Genomic DNA, 20,585 nt, shown 5'->3' on the forward strand with positions numbered 1-20,585 from the left:
ATGGTGAGGAAACGCCTCTCGTCACTCCATACAAGTAGTGCTCATTTGCAAAGTGCTTGAGTGAGATCTCCGAGTGGGCCAACTTTGGGCTCCAAGATCAGGGTATAAGCCAACCGTTGCAGAAGTCAGCAGCAGCTTCAAAAACACAAGAGCCAGTATGTTTTGGGGGTGTTAGCTGCAAAGCCCTTTGGCACCAGCTCACTGGGTGTATGTAATAGACTACTGTAAGCCTATACTCCTGAACTGAACCCAATGTGAAAGGCAGTGTTACCTTTAATCGGCTTAGTGTTCAACATGAAAAGCACAGAATCTGAATCCAAAAATCCAGTGCCAGGCTCATCATCTAGAGCTCAGCAATATTTCACCTTCACATTTTCAAATGTTTTGATGTTTTAACTTGTTGAATCCTTTTGGCCAAAACTATCCATACAAAAAAAATTACTTACTATAACACACAAAAAAACCCCCGCCTGGAAATGCGTGTGCATTTTTATTTCCCAGATGAGAACGGTTTTGAACTATTGTATAATATTCAGGCTAACAACTCTAATCTCTTCTAAATTAAAACACTACATGAGAGCTTGAAAGGCTCTGATAATTTAAAATTCTTAGGCACTGCAGTTGCTCACAACAGTTTGTTTCAATTACATTTTCAAGGCAGTTTTTCTACTACAGATATGCTGGGCAAATTGCCTTAAAAATGTAAACTAGAGATGAAAGTTCTTGCAGTGACCATCATAGTCTCAATAACCATGTTTTGAATTTTATAACTTTAAGCAGCCTGAAAACCAAATCCTTTGATATTCCACTTACCCTCTTCTCCTGCATCAGCCTCACCTATTTAACAAAACGCTGAATAAATTGTTTTCAGTCAAAACTATAGAGACAACACATATGCATCCCTCTCCTCCTGGATCAATGACAGACATATCAATAGTGAACAAGCTAACCAAGAAAGATGATAGTGATGCTAAAGTAGGATTTAGTCATATAGAGAGTCAACAGAATTCAAGATGAACAGGGCTGAGAGGCAAATACAAAAATTAAAGCAATGCAGATAACTTGCAAGGTAAAGATAACATGATACACAAAACATGAAATGGAAATTCTTCATAAATTATTAAAAAAAATCTGGGAAGAAACTTCTGTAATGTACAGCAATAATAATTAACCGTTTTTTCTTAAAAAAACCCACAACAACAAAACCCAAAAAAACCAACCTGAAAAAGCCCCGGATCTGTGAGCTATATGGTACAACGGAGGAGAACAGAGATGATAGTTTATTAATCCTATTGTTTCTGTGTACGAGCATTTTTTGTGTCCCCCAGCGTACTTCTCTGTGCACTCTACAAGCTTGCTTACTACTATTTTTTGCTGACATGATGCGTTATTCTTTTCTGCAGTAATATGACGAAAGCTAAGTTTATCAGTTCTAGGTAAGTTACGTTAGAATTTTTGCCAGTTGCAGTTTCTATTATCTCTATGGAAATCCTGCCTTACTAGGCAAAAGCTTTCTAACTGAATATCTTTGATAGCACTTTCTGAGTACCCTTCTGACATTACTTTTGATCAGCATTTGCAATCTTTCCTCCCATTAAAGGTCAACATATGCTTCCGTATCTTTTCAGCACATCTTGTAATGTATATAAAATTGCACCAGTACCTCTAACTGTAAAATATTAAATAGTACAGCTATCTTAAAAGAACTCTTATCCATTCTCTGATGATTGAACAGATATGGCATATTACAGAAAACTGCTTTTATTCCTGTTACATTTTGTGGTTAGGGGTTTTATTTGCTTTTTCAAACACGTCATCTGTGGCACTGGCCGAGTTACCTTTGACTCTTCTGCTGCATCTACCTGCATAAAAGTCAGACATGTCTCAGTCAGGAAAATGCTTATTGATTAGCCAATATTAATTAAAAAATACCTTTGTTTTCTTAGAGCCTTCTTGGCTCTAAGTTTTCGAGTAATTCAAGTTCTTAATGTTCTTCCTTCTAGTCCTGAATATTCATAGCACTCAAAAGAATTGAACTACTTTTTGCATTCTTGCTTTTTAACCTCAGCTTGGGTCCCGGAACCTGAATGTCAAGATTACTACTTTAGCCAGATCACTGGTTTCAGCTTATAGTGGTATTTTCCTTTTTCATTATTCATGCTTACCTTCAGCAGTGATCCTGTACACTAGGCAAGAATATAGATTTCAAAAGCATCTAAGACATTTATAAGTCTTTTAATTCTAGGCCATCCTATCAAAGCAAAGAAAAAAATTTCTTCAACACAACTCCATTTCCCCAAGAGTACATAAATGCTATACACACCCAAATGAGAAAATCAATGTTACTCTTAGGAAAAAAATGATTGCTTTTCAACTATTTCATTTCGCTATGGTTGAAGTTTCAATTCCAAGTGATCAGTTCTCTCAATTCTCAGAAGCATACACAATGTTTTTACACTAGATAGTTTCAAAAGCAAAAATAAATAAGCAGCAATATCTATTCCATTATTTCCTAATTGAGGGATGTCGAAGATATTTCCTCTGATCCAGAGTAATGCAGTTATACAGCTATTTGTCTTTGCTTTTGTTTTTAATCAGTGAAGTGGAACACATGAAAGACCTGTCCTAGGTCTGAAACCCGAAGGAAGACCTCTGTGCCCATTCTTTTGAATTCAAGTGTCTTTTACCCTGTGAACAGAGAATGATGTTCATTATGTCTGATACTTTCATAAAATGAAGAGCCAGGTTAGCCTCTGGTCCTACCATCATTAAAAACCTATGGTCAGTTGCAAAATACAGTCTACAAATCACTCACGAGTCTATGCTCAGATAATGTCCAATCAACGGTTGGACTCGATGATCTTAAAAGACTTTTCCAACCTAAACGACTCTAAGAATGGACCTATTGATCAGATCCATGCCTGTACTTTACAAGCTAATAATTCAACACCACTGATTTTCACCTGTGAATGAACAACTTTCTTCAGTTTAAAAGAATATCTCCTGACAGGCAATACATACTGAATTTGAATGAGGTAAACAATACAGAAGATTGGGTAACAGTCATATTATTTATATCAACAGAAAGCCTCTTGAATCAAACCACAGCAAGTACAGAAATAATTTACTCATGGCAAATGGTTCAGTACAAAATTTGCTCCAAAACTATAAATTAGATTAACAGGTTCTCTGAAACTTTGCACTGAAGTAAAGAATGAGAATTTGGCCAGAATCAAACTTAAGGAAAAAGATTTTTAAAAGAAAATAATATACAACATGAAATTATGTATTACAGCCTTCATCCACAACACATCCCCCAAGAAGAAAGTGTTGTACTGCCTGTGCTAGGCCAAGGAAGGACTGGTTGGTTTTGGAAACCTTTGAAACATCTCTGTAGCTCCCTCATGCACCTGTCATATTCTAAAGAGGCTGCAGATTTGAAAAAATGTTCACTGGATTTAGCTTCTTGGGAATACACCAGAAAAACTGTCTACTTTGAAAAGGACTGCAAAAAACTAACACTAGATTTTGCTTCCATTGAAAATACGGTCACAGTTTCTATTATCTTTACTATGATCAAAATCAGGATTTATGCACTGAATGAAATTAACAGCAATATAAATAGCCTCAATAAACTACTCAGCAGGAATGTCTTTTATGTAAGACATTAAATGCCATAGCAAGCAGGCCTTTTACAGGATATGTTTAAAATAAAAATTAGAATTCATTAATGCTTATAACCATCCTTGCTAGGCAGTTTCACTAACTCTGTACCTCTATCTTCTATTACTTGGACCTTTACTAAACTGAGCAACCTAGATTAAAAAAACCCAGTTGTTATGGTTCCAGAAGCATTTACTGTGGAAATACCCTTGTTCTCAGAAAGCATGTTGTATGTACATGAAGTCAGTATTAGGCCCAGCGCTTGGATCATTCCACAAGACTTAGTGAAAAAGCAAAGGAAAACAATGAGCCTGACTGTGCTCTGTCAGACGCAGCCTCTGGAAGAACATGAAGAGACCCCTGTGCAGGGACACTAAGAATCAGGCCGACCAGCTAAGCTGCCACTCTCGTGATGCAGCTGCTTCACTTTGAATGAATAATGACGTACTCACTTTGGCTGTACAAAGAGAGGAACGACTACTCTCTCTACCGCATGGTGTGACTTTTCACTGCAAAGTATGTGGACCAAGATGTAACTGGATGTTTTGTACAGTTCAGTTTCTGTATACCACTCTGTATGTGTCTGCATAGATAAAATAACCATCGTAAACCAGGTAATTGCTAACTTCAGACCAATGCGTTAGCAGGTCCTTAGAAAGAAATGGTACTATGCAGAGCAGACTTTTATACACAGACATTGAACGTGTCTAACATTTGCCTTGAAGACAAACATGAACATCAACCCCGAGTCTGCACGTGACTGACAGCTGTTCAAACAGCTGCTGTGCTTCTTTTTACTGCTTAAAAAAGACTCCCTGAAAATGTTTATTGTAGACATCTCATCTTCAGGGCAGTGATTTTTCAAGTTTGAAGGGTCAGTCATTGATCCACATCAGCAGGTTTTGTTCTCTTCTTCCTTATTCCCTGACAACCACTGAAAAATGCTAGATGTGGGGCCTTCTGTTTAACTATTCTCTTGCAGAGTCTTGGTTTGCAATGCTTATGTGTTTTACACACACACTTAAGAACTTGATCCTACTTCTAAATACCAGAAGATTTCTTGTTTTCTGAAATGTATGTATTTCATAGTAGTTTCTTAGAAATCTGTATTTTTGGCCTTGAATAATTACGATTTCACTATAAGTTTAATTTGCAGCTGCAGGAGAAAAAGAATACATATTCATCCATAACGCAGCTCAGGATCTGAGTCATCACAGCTATATGCTATTCTTAAACTTCAGAAACTCTCTTATCTAAAACTTCTTGGGACAGCAGTATTGTGGTGCTCTGTTGGCAGCAGTGTTAAGACTGTCAAGGAAAAGCAGCTGCAGTATTCAGTATTTCCATGATTATTATTTGTTGGGTTTTTTTTTAAAGTAAATGGAAAGGTGTCATGGAAAGCCTGACCTGTAGTAAATGAGATAATCACATTTTGTCTATTTATTTTTCCTCATAAAATGGTATATAATGCTTCTTGGTCAGGATACTTCACATACACAGAAAGCCAGTCTTAAGAGGGCTACTGTTTCTGCTTCCAAATTCCCTTAACACTCATTCTGACAAAGTACGTGGTTCTTCTCCCAGCTTTCCTGGCATTGACGATTGTCCAATACAATATGAATTTCATTAGGCACAGGTATCTAAACAAAATTTTTAACATTGCAACATACATAAAATTAAGGCACTATTAAAACTCAGTTTTGAGATGTTTATATTTGCAATGTCTCAATAACCTGAAGATCACACTACCTTTACTCTAGAGATGTCTAAATTATTCATTTAAAATAAACTGTCAAATTTCTTATTCTCCCCTGCCCCCCCCCCCCCCCCCAAATTATTTGCAAAGCAATTTTAGTTCTTTTGATAATTATTTGCTGAACATCAATGAATCATTCCCTCTCCGAGGTTTTACAGATTGCACTAATAACTATATGGTATTTGTGATCAACCCTGTACTTTTTTACCAGAATGTAAATGCCTTCAGTGATAGCCAATTTTAGTCATAGGTATTCTTGGTTACAAAATAACAAATATCTGTGTATGAACAACTACCATGCTAAGAAGTTTAACTGAAGAAAAAAAATATTTTTTACAAAAATACATATGAATAACATTTAAAAAAGGAGCACTTATGAATCATACAAGAGTTTTTAGAAGTTCATGGGAGTTTTTGTAACTGCTGTTTCCAGTACTTCACGCACTGTGCTTAGAATACAACATTAAGCTTTCATGTCAGAGTCTCATACAGTGTAAACTGGAATAGCTCTACTTGTTGGCATGACTTCCTTTCATCGCCCTCAGCAGAGATGCAATAATTCATACCAGATAGGGCTGTACTCATCAGTTTCCCAGTGTCAGTTCTGCAATATCTTGCAAGAATATGAAAGGATATGAATGGGTGTCCCTTCTCACCTGCATTTCCTTTTTAATAATTCTGCCAATCTAGTCTTTTGACCCTGGTTCTCAACTTGAATTCCTCAAAATCTAACTGGTTTGTATTGACTTCCACATCCCTGGATGAGCTTTGTGGTTTAACTGCTTATAAATTGAGAAATATACGAGCCAGAAGCTATTGAACAAGGGAACACACAACTGCCCATTATCCCCTCAATCACAAGCACTTTTCAAGGTAAATCTGTACTTAAAATATCACTTCATTGACTGATGGTACTTGTTTATTATACAATAGTTGTAAAGTCTCTAATAATGTGGTGTTTCATTCTCAGCAAAGATTCTTCCAATTTATCACTCAGGAGTAGTTTTAATGCAAGTGACATACTGTCATCAGTCTACCTTCAAGATTAGAGGCCTTGTGTGGTGGTCCAGCCCCCCCTGGGCCACATTGCAATGTCAGGACCAGCCAACATTGTTTTCTTGTGCAGTGAGTCGGGACAACCTGGAACTTTCTTATCCTGGCTACTTTACAGTGAGTTAGGACAGTCAGGCACTCCCTAACTGTACCTGAAATTCCTGCTGCCTGGATCATGGCCCACCTTTGAGGGTGCCTGACAAGAACTGTGGCCAGAATAGAAATACACTGACTGAAGTCAATCATCTCCTGAACCTATAAACAGCGGTCCTGAGTGACGCCCTTTGAGCTCTCCTGGACCGCAGCGGGCTGTGACCAGCATCTCCCTCTGAGTGGGACATCTCTCACAGCTCACAAACTCTCCAGTTTGCGAAATTTGGATGACCGTCACTGAAAGCTGATGATGGGACCTGGGCTGAAACCCTTCACTCCTTGAGGCTCAACCCTCGCCCGCTGAGAATTGCGGAGACATTTGAAGTGAGTATTTCACTGGACTTGAGATGAATTTTTAACAGGTATACCTTTATTTATATATGTATCTCTCTTTGTGTCTGTGTGCATGCGTGTGTGAATTGACTTAGGTATCTGATAAAAAGTATAGTATAAATATTACCATTTTGAATCTATAATTAAGTCACTTGGGGTTGTAGTAAATTCTATTGAATCACTTTGTAAATGTTAAACTAGTCAATGATTAAGTGCTGCTAAATCCTGTGATCCACCTTAAACTGTGAATGAACCTTGGACTGCTGCTACACACATATAATCCCTTAAAACATTGACCGATTGTGGGAGTAGGAGTGGATCCAGCCACAGCTAAGCTCCATCATGAGTTCAGAAAGCAAGGGGGTCTTCTCTGAACCTCGTGACTCAACGGGAGAGTCTTCCTTACTCTTTGTATTCCTTCCATTAGACAAACCATTGCCCAAGTCTGAGACTAAGATTGCACCTAGCTGCAACTAACCTCCATCAGGAGTTCAGAAAGCAAGGGGATCTTCTCTGAACCTTGTGGCTCAATGGGAGGGTCTACATTACCCTTTTGCATCTTTGGTCTCTATATAAATCATTCTAGTTTGATTCTAACTTGATTTGTCTTTGTACATTTCATCCATGTATTAAGTAATAGAGTGAACCTTGCCATCAAACTTCGTGAAGTTGCGCTTTTATAAACTCCTATTAAATCACTGTTGCTAATACCCTTGACAGTGATTCTTTAAGCAGCCCGAACCACTCATTTGCAACACCTGGTTAAACAGCAGTCTTAAACAACAACAAACCACCAGGCTCAGGTGGTGCCTAGAATTAGGAAGTGAACGCAGTCAGGCCTGGGACATTCGCTTGCTGCAACAAGCAACCATCTTTTCCATGCAAAATGGGGGCACCGCTGGAAATGGACCTTTGAAGGCCTAAGTGTCTGACTTAATTGTAGCTTTGCTTCAACAAGTTCAAGAATTAAAACAGTACCTTTATCCTTTTCTGCATGAACCACTTCTAAAAAACCAGCAAAACCTCACAGCCTGACATGAACTTTGTTTTGTACTGTTTTGCCACTACTGTTCTGTCTTCCTTTCTTTCCTTTCATCTCCTCTCACTTTCTCCCTTACTGCCACTCCACTTCATCTCCCAATTTTCCTGTTTCCCTCTATCATTACACTGAAGGGGGCTGCTTCCTCACACCCTGCAGCTGTCTCCAGTGTAGTCTCTTTGGCCAAGACCAACCGTGGGTTGTTGTGCTTTGCCTCTGAGCTGTTCTCATGCAATTAAAGCAACATGATTTTTACCACCACTGAATGGTGTAGTAGGAACCTATTTTAACTACTGTCGTTAACTGTTTTACCATGTTGCATTTACTATGTTAGCTATTTTAATAGTTGCAAAAGTCAGTTTTGTTCAGCCGTTCTAAGAAGCAGCAGCACTGCACAGCAGAGGAGGCTTGATACGGGAGGCTAAGACATACACTAAAAGCCCTTTCCAAACAGTTGACCATCAGCACACCAAAGGTACTAAAACCACCTTACGGCCTTGCTTCAGGCACATCTAATAGCTGGCCGGTAGCCATGGTGGCTATGAGAAGTAATAGCAGATGCTCAGGTGTGATAGTGATGCTCTTGCTGACGAGTCTGGGAAATTATGCCAACATGCTGTGTGTTGCTGTAGTAACAACAGTGTTTATTTTGGACAGATAGCGACCAAAGGCAGAAATGGAAGGATGTGATGCTTAGGAAGCAATACAGTCCAGCAGCAGCAGATCAGCGGAGGATGAGCAACTTAGAAAGTTATGCTGTTCAGATGCTACCACTTAGAAAGACAAAGAAGTTCTCAACAGAATCTATAATTATCTGGGCAACATTTTGTAATGAAATTATTCTTACTAATGTAATAGCAATTCTTCCCTCAGATTCATGAGAACGCCTCGGAGAATTGCCACCCGTTCTGTTTTTTTCACTGGTTGAGCGTGCAAGTTGCTCTACTCAGTGGATGGTATCATAACTCCTGAAGTGTCCAGCCTCCTGGGGACCAGGACAAAATACAGCTAACCCCAGGAAGCACTCTCTGAAGACAGGAAAAGGGTACAAAACATAGCGAATCGCAAATTCTAGTTTTTCAAGTGCCCTCTGTCTTTTCAGGCCAAGCCAAATAACCTGCTGTGAGAAATTCTTTCTCATTAGTAGTATCAGAGGACTAGGGAAACAGATTATGTTCTGATTTTCCATTCCATCCTACTATTTAACCACATGTAAGATTTGCATCAGTTTCTCTATTTGTAGAACAGTACTACAAAACAAACACAGTTACAAAGCACTCCAAGATACTTGCAGGAATGAACTATGAATATGCTAATGTTAGTTACAGTAGACATATGGAGTGGATTGCTGAAAGGTTGGGGAATCTGAATCACGGCAGTCTTACCATCACTAATTCTGATGTCTATTTAACATGAAACTGAAGTATGGCAGGAAAATAATTTCTGATCATTTCATTGCAATATTTGAGGATATTTCCTGCCATTTTCTACTGCTATTAATTATGAAACTACACATGATGTTCTTGATATTGTCTGCAAAAAAATGGAGCATGGATTTTTAATTCCCTTTCTGTTGACTTCAATGATTTCTTTCTTGTATAAAACATGCTAAAAGAAAACAGTAGCCATATGTACAATTCTGAAACTATCAGTTGATGTCAAACACCTCACCTAAGCCATTTCCCATGCAAAAAGATGAAAATCACAAAACATCTGAAAGAGGTTAGTGGGGGGAAAAAAAAAAAAAAAAGGAAGTTACTTGATTTAGAAGAGAGGCTACAACGGTAACTAAGAACAGCAACTTAAACTGCGTATGAGGAAATGGTTCCTGGCAGCCAGATATATTAATGCACATCTAGATGCAATTGTGCAAAGCCCTCCACGGTGGCAGCTCTAAAACCATAAATGGTATAGCTGCAACAGTAAAAATTTGCACCACAGCTAAGAATGGCATCACCAAAACCCTCAGTTATACAAGCAGTCCTGAATCAGGGGACTAAACTTTTTGACTGATCTATTTTGATAACGACTGCCAGATGGGCCAAATACCCCCCTTTATATAGCATTCCACCACTACTGGAATAAAATTAGCATCTCACCAATATCTTTTGTGGTTACTGGCAGGTTCACCAAGATTAAAAGTAGTGCTTATTCATATTTTTCCAATATGCTAGAGGAAATGTAAATGGCTGCAGCTCTGCTTAACCAAGAGGTGCAATATGTGCAATGGAAATCTCATAGTAGTATGCCAAATAGTGTTTGTTAGTGCTTTCCCTGTTAATGCCATAACCCCTAACAAAGAGAAAGTCTACTCCTTTTTTAAAGAAAGTTCTCACTCATTACCAGGATCTTGCTTATATATGGGCCTTTTTGGGGGTTGTTTTTAACATCATTTAGTTACAAAATTAGATACATAGTAATGGGAAGGAGACACAACTTTGTAATTATGAAAGGAGCAAAATCTTGGCAAGAAAAGTCTCCTTTGCCTTTTTTCCCTTCTGTCATTTATTTGCTGCTATGCCATTTAAACAGAACCTTATTGACATTCAAAGGTAGTTTTTGATCTGGTGAATACTGAACTGTGCTAATTGAAGTTACTTTTTTTGTTGTTGTTGTTTGTCTCAACTATAATTAAAATTTCTAATTGGAATTTACAGCCATGCCTGTAGTGTGTTGTTATCACAGATGATATGCCAGAAGAGAGTTATGGCGTCCTCCCAGAAGATGAAGAATAATGGCTCTGGCGCATGGGTGAATTACACAGTTCCTTAGCGAACACTGAGGACTAGCTTAAAAACCTCCTGGAGGCAAACAGTGGTTACCACATAATTATGTGACAAATAAGCCACAGCCCATGCAGTGAGCGAGTCTGATGGATGGGATTTTCAGATATTTTTGTCTTCATCATTCATAATTTACTCAAGCATGATGCCACTAGTGATCAATATTAAAGGCCCTCAGCGAAGGAAGCCAGCACAGAACACAGTTTGCAGCACATGTAACTTGGCAAGGAAGTGTAGAATCATATCTGCATTTCACCAAACTTATGTTTCCAGGTCACTATGAGATCCAGGTACAGAGGACAAGATTACCTTGTTGCTCTGTGTTTATTTCTGAGATATTAGGAGGATTCATTTGCTGTATAGTCAAATTACATAACTGACAATTCCATGGGTAAAACCACAATGCATAACTTAAGTGGAGCATAATAGGGTCCTTTTGAGAAAACAAATATAAAAGGTAGTCAGAGAAAAAAGTGATTCAAACTGGAGGGATTTTTCAGTTTCTTCAGTCACTCCCACAAATACATCTATTTCCTTTATGTCATTTTTGCTTATGTTACTTTTCAGAGCTAGATAATCTGCACATCTGTCTTTGACAAGCATGTTCTGGACCATGTGATATTATTTTTACTGTCAAGATTTGCCTAGAAACACTTTCACCTGTGCCCATATATTTAGCTACTTGGGGAGATACAATGTCTTAACCCTTGTGTTTACCAAGTTAAATCCAGCTGTTGTGTAAGACAATGGAAAGGTTTTGGTAATTTGAGTCTTTGGCACATACTAGAGTAACAGGACAACATCAGAGAAAGAAAAAAAAAGGAGCTTTAGAAGAAGGGCTTTCACAAGAGCAGTGTGTGGAATTTGACACAGCTGTATGGTGTGAAGAAGGTGGCTGTATATTGCAGATTTGTGAAAATGAGACAGAAAATGCATCAAGTAAAAAAGATGTTTCTTCAGATGTGTAAATAAACTGAGTTGAGTATACATATGTATGTATGTAAAATGTTTTAAAATGCATTGTTTCATTCATATGGCATGCACGGTTAAAGATCAGAAATGAAAGCTTTTATCAACAAATCTGGGTCAGTGCTGACTCTCATATTCCTTACATTCTTTCAAAATGAATAAACAAACTTCACTGTCAAAGTGCTAATGTACCAGTGATTCTCAATTTACAGCAGAAATAATGTTCTAGCTTTCTATAAAAGAGCTACTAAACAGCTTACAGAGGTATTGTTGCAGGAAAACAATGACAGGTACAAGATGGTTCCTCCTACACAGTCTACTAAGAGCAGCAGCAATATCAGAGATCATTAGACAAACTAACCTGTGGTGTCATTCCATGGCAGATATACATGATTGGGATATTCTCCGTGTCTGGCCCTTGATCAAGGCACAAATCACTTTTCAGGGAATTCTGCAGCTAAAATAAACAGAAAGAAAAATAAATCAAGCACGTCTTACATAAGAAAAAGATGGTGTGATTATTTTCTTTGCAAAAAAATCATATGTAGTTGAACACGGAAATACAGAAAATTAAAAATACTTGTTGTAGTGAAGATATTGAAGAGAAAGCACCTGGTCTAAATTCTTCCTTGTAGATAATCTAACACTACTGATTTCAATAACATTGCACAAGGTTTCAGGGAGGGTAGATTTCAAAAAGTCTTCAGAGGTAACAATGATTTTTTATATACATTTTTAAAATATTAAGTCTAATGAATCTGTGGTACACACTATATACAAAAGACAAATTTTTTATCAGTGCAGCTAGTGGAGCAGTACGGATGGAGTTTCAAACATCAGAGAAAGCCCTGTAATTAAACAGTTTTTCAGAATCACTCAGAAGAGTCTTCTGTTTTCTGGAAATAATTCAAAAAAATCCTTTTTACTGACGCTTAGGGACTTCTGGCCAATTGGTATGCACTAGCTCTTCTTTGCATTATTCTGGGCTAAACCACACACAGCAATCCAGCGATGAACAGATTGCAAAGTACTTGGCCCTGTTCATCACAAAGCCCTATATATTACTGTGCAATGCTGAGGCAGAATTTTCTGAAAGTGAAGTGCTAAATTAATGAGCACAGATAGCTGGAAGGTCTTTTTAGAGTGTGAGGCCAAAGATGTGGATTGCATACCCTTGGGCATGTATAAAGGTGTTCAGTGGTATAAGATCAGTTCAGAGAACATGAGAGAATTGTCTGATGGAGGGAGTGAAGACATGATGTGGTTTGCAACCATCTGTGATAACCTGAGCAGTCCTGTCAGCTGTGTACAGCGGCCTCCTTTGAGGAAAACAAATTGATATGCTTAGAAAGGAAGTCTAGAAGTGCACTAGTATGTAAGAAGTGTGGACAAGCCAGAGACTGAAGCCAGGCACTGAATAAAATCAAAAGCATGAACTCATCTCTACAAGATTTCCAACTCCAAATGTAACTCTAAATTCAATAACAGACAGGACAAATCTCAGCATCGAAGAGAAAATATGCGTTAGGTATCAATACTGTCCTTATTCTTAGCCACAAGCCTCGAGAATTAGATACTTTCCTCTCTCAAAGCTTTGTATTTCTTAGCCATAAACATAACCACAACCATGACTCTAATCGTAATCAGATGTTAGGCACCACTCTCTATCCAAACCAATGATAAATATCAGCCTTATTAATTCATGCCTGTATCCATCACTACCTTCGGCTTTTCAAAACTTCTTCCACAAACTCAAATTCTAATGCTTGTTCTAGCCCTAATATTATAACCTTTTCCACAACAATCCCCATAGTAAAGGAAGCAAAAAAATTTGCCTTGACCAAAATCAGCACGCGACTTAGCTGAGAGGGCCAACCCAGCAGTAAAACAGATACAGAGACTTTAGAGTCCCAAGCTGTAAAAAGAAACATGACCCTAACCCTAGCAGCAGCAGTCTGGTGATCAGGGACTACAGAAAGAGACAAAATACTATATTTCTTCTAACACCAGTCCTCCTCTTATGAATCTTGAAAACAAAAAAATAAAATGAACTCTTCAGATCTAATTTCTCAAACTCTTATCCCAATGATAACTCTACAGTTAACTTGAATATCTGTAGAGAAATGATCCTTACAGAAAACAGAAGAACAAAAAAGCCACTGGCCTATTAACTAATAATGCTGTTTCAAAACCTGAGGCCCAGACTCTTAGGAACCATCCCTTTCCAAAATCTAGTGGCTTTGTGGCAACCAACAATTAACTTGGGTAATGCAGTTTTAGACTGTCAAGACTTAATTACAACCCAAAATATAACCAGGTTGCCAGTCCCCACTCTGAAAAACAGAAATAATTAGTCAATACTGCCATTTGCTCCCTTCCAAACTTAAAAGCCTTACAGGACACAGAGATAAACTAGACTACTGAAATTTTGAATTTGCAAAATTATCTCAAACATGAAGCTGAAGTCAGGGAGCCGGTTGCTACACTAACTACATCAGCTTGTGTCCACTGACATCGCTTTCTCCTAACTCTAAGGGTACTGCAGAATTCAGAAAGAAATTTGGTTCCCAAACCTTTACTCTGCCACCAACCCTAACCCTAGCTATATGCCACAGCATAAACTAGATATGAATGATACAACTATTTTCCTAACTGTCACAAAACGGGAGGAAATTTAGGATTCAGGAAGTAAATGTGAGTGGTGATACTGTAGATACCTATATCCTAACCCTCACCTCTATTCAGAGAACTTTTGTAATTACTCAGGTGTTTTTTTAAATTAATGATAATCCTATAGTAGCAATATCTCTATTTTCTACAAAAAAAAAATGAATACAGTTGATGAATGGAAGCGCTCAGAGAATATGCAAGCAGCTGACTTGCTTTGAAATACCACATCTTTCTCTATTATAAGACATTCAAGTGAACAGGAAAGCAGACATGAAGGAAGATTAGAGATCCAAGCAATTCTTTTACTAAAAAGACTGGGGCACTTTTTCTGTCATACAACAGTATTTCATAAAACAGTAAGCTGTGTTTTCATAAACCACTCCCCCTTTACCTGTACAGATACATTACCATAGCTGTCCACTACTTCTTTTGTGATAGTACGAATGATGAAATAAGACTTATTCCCTCACATCTTTCTTAACTGATGAGGCTACTTTCATACCACAGACAAAAGACTGCCTCATGTGCATTATTATGCATGTTCTGCTGACCAGTGAGTTCAGTATTTCTGTAACTAACTCTTCTGATTCTTTTTGGTTTGTACATTGCCAGCAAGAAACCTTCAAAGGGTGATGAAGAAGTTTCAGCAGAATATAAATTCATAGGGTGCCTGTTTGCTGATTTTTATTTCGAATTACATGATGTGGAGTTAATCCTGAGACTACACAAGAAGTACCTTAGCTATTCCACTGGTCTTCCTTTTTTTATCTAGTATCACTTCTACCTGCAATCAAAGACTTTTTAGTCAGAGGTACCTACAAGCAGAACCATGCACCTGTTAGCTGCTATGCCTCCTTCTCCTGAGGAAACTCCGCACCTGATTAGATCATGGCATTGCTGAGGGCAATTCCGCACAGTCTATGGAAGAGGCTCCTTGAACACAGTGGGGGGGGGGGTATGTGAGAGGTGGGGGGGTTGGGGGGTGGGTGTGTGGGTGTGGGTGTGGGTGTGGGTGGGTGGGTGGGGTGTGTGTGTGTGTGGGGGGGTGTTTTTTCTTTGCTTTTTTTATTGTATGAAAAGCCAGCATGATAATTTTTGATCATCAATTAATCATCAAAGGGGTCATGGAACTTTGTGGGGCATACAATCATTTCATTTACCAAAACAGAGTAGCTGCTCTACGGCACCCTCAAGGGTCTTCTCAGAGCCTGGCAAACTGCGTAACTCAGACTTCTTTTTGAGGAGGAATGTCTCAAACCAAATCTTTCACTTGTATAATCTGCTCTTACTAGTTATGTTTCCTAATTGGGACTTGCATGCAAAAAGGTGAATTTAATTCACAGGAATCAATTTTTGTGACTATGACACTGGACAGAGAATGTGAAAAGGATGTCCTAGCTCTACTAGCTTATGGGCCCACAGTAACTTGCTGTGGTCATCTTCAATGTCATGCACACCTGCCCTCACTGTTTAGATTGCCAGCTCTCTAGGGGCTTTAATTAGCACAGTACAACTCAAGCATGATTTCAACATAGACAAGGGTACTACTGTCACACAAGTAATGATGAAGATGATCCCAAAATACAGGCATTTGAGGCTCTGGGTACAACATTAAAAAGCTTGCAGATTAAATCCTGAGCCTGTTTTGTTCATTCACCTGCTGCCACAAACCTTCCAACTGACAACTCTGACATGTAAAAAATCATGCCTTGAGTATCTCTGAGTGGAATGCAAGCCACGAAACAAACAAACAAACAAAAAATCAGGGAAGAAGATAGCGTTCAGAATACCTCAGCATAAACTACAGCAGAGCAGCTGTCTCTGTCAACTAACCAGTCTAACAAATTATTTAACTAGTGACTTCAAGTTTATCTGATTCTTCTACTTCGAGCCAGGCATTGTCCTCATGAACTGCTTCCACTATGACACCTTTCTCCCCCACCTTTTTAGAACTGGAAATGTAAACAAGATCCTTACCACCCCATAGGCGACAGTATCTGAATACATTCTCATTTCTGGGTACACGCTGACAAGATACCACCTAAAGGTCTTGCACTGGAGCTTTTTCCTCAAGGCCTTCCTCTCAGAAATATCACCAATATCAATTCCAGAGTCCTGCACATAAAACAAAGGACAGAAAAAGCAGAAAAGACATCAGCGATACACCTCTGTGTAAACTAATCATCCATAGTCTCCCTCATTGCAAAGATGATTACGACCTATGATAATTATCAGCTTTTGGTTGCGAAGTACGTCTGTTACCCACTCACACTCTGTAAGTGCCCCAATTAAATATGATACAGGTCACCATGGCGGGGTCTCTTTCAAAGTCGTCTTTGGTCAATGGAACCACTCCTATTGACTTCAGTGGGGTTTAGATCTAGCTTCCGATGAGTATCACTGTTCTCTAATTTCCTGGCACTTTCCAAATCCAAAAGTAATTGGCAGGAAGTAGCAAGTTACCCTAGAAACCACTTTATTGCTGGCATCTCACTGTGGCCTAATCGTTAGTATATGACACTTTCTGACCATTTCTGAAGCCTGCGTTTACTGCTTCACTGCAAAGAGGAGAAGCTCTGCTCACCTTTCTGAAGCATCACTTATTAAATTTCTCTTGTAACGTAAAAAGAGAAGTTGCTATTTTTGTTAAAAGCAATTCCAGAATATTCTCTCCCCAAATTTTTATTCTCCTTTACATTTCTGGCTAACCTAATTTCTGCTTATCATAAGAGCAGATCATAGCGTGAGTTTCATGAAGTCCCTGTATATAAAAATCAATAATTTATCACATTAAAATCATGCAGCAGAAATTTGAGAGAGGGATCTAAGTGCAAATCCATGGCTGCTATTTGACAGAAAGTAAAATGAGACATTTTGGTCCACACTGTGTTCTACCACTTCTGCCTCAGAATAAAATGCAGGATAAATAAATTTTCATAGAGAAATCCTATAATCTATCGACTTAAACAACAGTCTTTACTGGGCCATAAACACCCTGAAGATTTTGTCAGCCACCAGATATGATTTAAAAATAACATTGGAAGCATTGTATTTTCTTAGTTACACATCAAAAAGGTATCTTTATACATATCGAGGTTTATAGGCTGCTGAAGCAACGACTGCTTCTTACATCCCAAAGCACTGAATTAATGTTAATCTAGACCAAGTATATTTTATTATGGAAGCATTTTCTAACTAAAGTAAAATTGACTTCCACATTAGCAAAATATACTAAAAAGTAGGAAACTGAGGTCTGGCATAAACAGGCATAACTCAAGTTAATCCTTAAAAATGACGATTCCCCTCCCCTCAAGCTCTATACCATTCATAAAACTTTATGTGGAACTATTCCTTAAGCGACCATTTTTTCCTGACTTTTCTAGCAAGTGACTAGATAGAGGAACATGGTGTAGGGTGCTGCAAGACAACCAACTGGTCCCATGGACAAATCCTGCTCACGCGCCGCTCTGGCTGTACTTGCGCTTGCCAGTGTATCTTCCGCTCGTGTCTAGGAAAAGGAGGATGCCAGCTCACAGACATTTGACTTCCAGCACTAACAAGGATTCCTGGGATCAGGTACTAAATTGGTCCACGCCCCCGAAACATAGGGGAGGACACATGGAGAGCACAGCTCTTGCTTCTCAGACTTCAATTCTTTTTTCCTTTGGGTTTTAAGTGCTTTTCTGAATCTATTTATCTAAGTAGTTGCAGTGCAGAAATCACCATGGTATCTGAGATTGCCATATGAAGCGCTTAGTACTTCAGAGCCACCCACAGAGATGCCGAGCGGACAGTCACAGCACAGTGCCAAATGAGTCTAACTCCTTTTTATTATTATTAACTCTCAAAGACTAAAACCTTTGGAAACATCTGACTATGGGGCTTCCTGGACATCTGGGAATTCTTTCATGGAAAAAAAAAAGGTCCTGTGGTTAACATTTTGGAATAACATATTTCATGGAAAGTCCTGACTGTTGCAACTGAATATGTTTCTATTACCTACTCAGTCCATTACCAGTGCACTATTTCATCAGCTTCCAGATAGAGAATTACTCCTGTAGTTATCCACTTGTGTACCAGTATTTGGCTATGCTATCCGTCTGTCCTCTCTGCACATCTCTCACAATGATGTCTCAGCATCTTTTTGCCTAAGCTGAAGCTAGGTTTGATTTGAAAATTGTTCCTCTTTGGTATTTCACCTTTAATTTAATCTTGAGGTAGGTGAAGATGAAACAGAAATATTGCCATCCAGTCTGATATCTAAATTTGACCTAATCCATCCCCAGCCTTCTTCATCCACCATCTCTTTGCCCCCTGCCTACTGGAAGTCTGTATTACAAGTGTCCCACAAGCTCAAAGTTGTTTTTTAGGTTGCTGCTTTACACCGAATATTCCCTCTTTCTACTGATGTTTCTGTACCAACCAGAGACTGCATTGCTCCTCACCTTTTGATGTATAAAAGAGGACTCCCACTAATGATGTAGGTTTTCTTTATACTGACTGATTCATTTACAGTGCTTGGGAATGTAATTTTGTACTGTATTTTCCTCTTTCCCTTAAAAGGCTAAAAGCTTTCCATAATTTAAAATTCCTTAATTCTGCTCTACAATCAGTTCAGTACTCGCAAAGTTTAGCATGGGAAAGGAAAAGGAAGTCCCAGGTCTTCGGAGCTCTTCCCCTGATTCTTGGCACCAGGCCTCACACAATGAACACAGCTAGCTTCAAATTACACAACTGATTTGGGATACTTGAGCACCTGGCAGGCTGTCAGAACAAAACAGAGCACCGACACTCTTCTAAGTCCTTCCCTATTTTCCACATGGCAAAAGATGGAAGCTGGGTGAACAACACTTGAACGTACCCAGCTGTAAGTCACTGACCCCATCTGACAGGAAAGCCTTCCGATGATCACAAAGGTGCCACGCTGTCTCTGAACATCCTGCAGCAATTAACTAGGTAATGAGCAGATTCAGGCTTTATAGGCCTGTTAGAACCGGGGAAACTAAGCCGCCTCCTAGGATCTTTTAAATGTGCGTGTTTATTTGGTTTCCTGCAGCGGTGAGAAATACAAATGAAGGTTCTTTGTGCTGCAGGTTCCGTACATACATGCAGTAATAGATTTCCCCCGGCAACAGAGGCATCTCATTACATTACAGAAGAGGCTACCACTATTAAAAGCTGATTTAGCACTTGCCATTTCCAGCTTTTAAGTCTGCTCTGCGGCTTGACAGCAGTAGCCTTTGAGAAGATGAAGAGAGAATATAATCTGCATTGCAATTTATTCAGGCAGTTCAGTGCAATGATTAGTACATTTATGGTAGGAAAATGACTGGAGGTTGAAGTAGTAAGAAAACTTGTTATTCGTCTTCAAAACTATGAACAAAATCAGTTTTGGCAGTACAAGATCTACGGTACAAACACCCTGATGCACTCTGTGACCTGAAGAAATTGGTTCAATCCACACACTGCATTTATTTTTCCTTTGTTTAATAACACATATTTCTTCCCTTTGTTTAATAAATGAGTTTTAAAATTGATCGTAACAGGCTTTTTTTTTTCCTGATCTATTGGCACAGTCAAGACTGTGTTATTACTTGTTAAATTTCCATTTAGCAAGCAAAAATAACAACAACTTATCTTTGTATTCTTTATGAATATGACTTCCAAATTGCATTCAGATATCAACTTTGCACAAGATTAAGAACCACCACCATCATATCTGGCTGAATATTATGCAAATATGTGTTAGCAACAGGAATTTCTAAGTTTTGTGTTAATGCTATGTTTGCAAGTCAAAAAACTGAAACTTGATCAATCAAGGAAGATCAACCCATCTTCAGGAAAATAACTAACAATAAAAAATAGAAACTGAAATTTAAATCTATCAGGTTAATCACAAATAAAATTCATTTGAAATTGTTTTGATGTAAAATAAGTAACCCTATCTTCCAGAAATGTCTTTATTCTTGTATGCACTGTTGTGTGACTATTCAAAACAGGGACATTTAAAGGGTAGCTTGGATTCTGTGAACAAGGGACTATCTTCCAGAAACCTCCTTTCCCTATACCAGATCATAGCGGATTTTTTTCCTGGTGCTTTCATGGTATATTATGTGGCTAATTCTGTAACCTGAAAATACGACAATGACTTCCCCACTTCACCAGA

At 38.5% G+C, this 20,585-nt stretch overlaps 1 protein-coding gene across 2 annotated transcripts in view; it reads right to left on the reverse strand.

Annotated features, from left to right (window-relative positions):
- The window catches only part of GALNT18 (polypeptide N-acetylgalactosaminyltransferase 18), a 257,349-nt gene that overhangs the window by 39,903 nt on the left and 196,861 nt on the right, over window positions 1-20,585 (reverse strand). For both annotated transcript variants that reach the window (XM_049819940.1, XM_049819941.1), the window contains 2 exons: window positions 16,397-16,534; window positions 12,111-12,206 (listed from right to left, as the gene is read on the reverse strand). In XM_049819940.1, coding sequence (XP_049675897.1) covers window positions 12,111-12,206; window positions 16,397-16,534 — 234 coding nt within the window. The remainder of the gene's footprint in view (window positions 1-12,110; window positions 12,207-16,396; window positions 16,535-20,585) is intronic.

Source organism: Accipiter gentilis, chromosome 17 (genome assembly GCF_929443795.1).
Source record: "Accipiter gentilis chromosome 17, bAccGen1.1, whole genome shotgun sequence".
NCBI lineage: Eukaryota > Metazoa > Chordata > Aves > Accipitriformes > Accipitridae > Astur > Astur gentilis.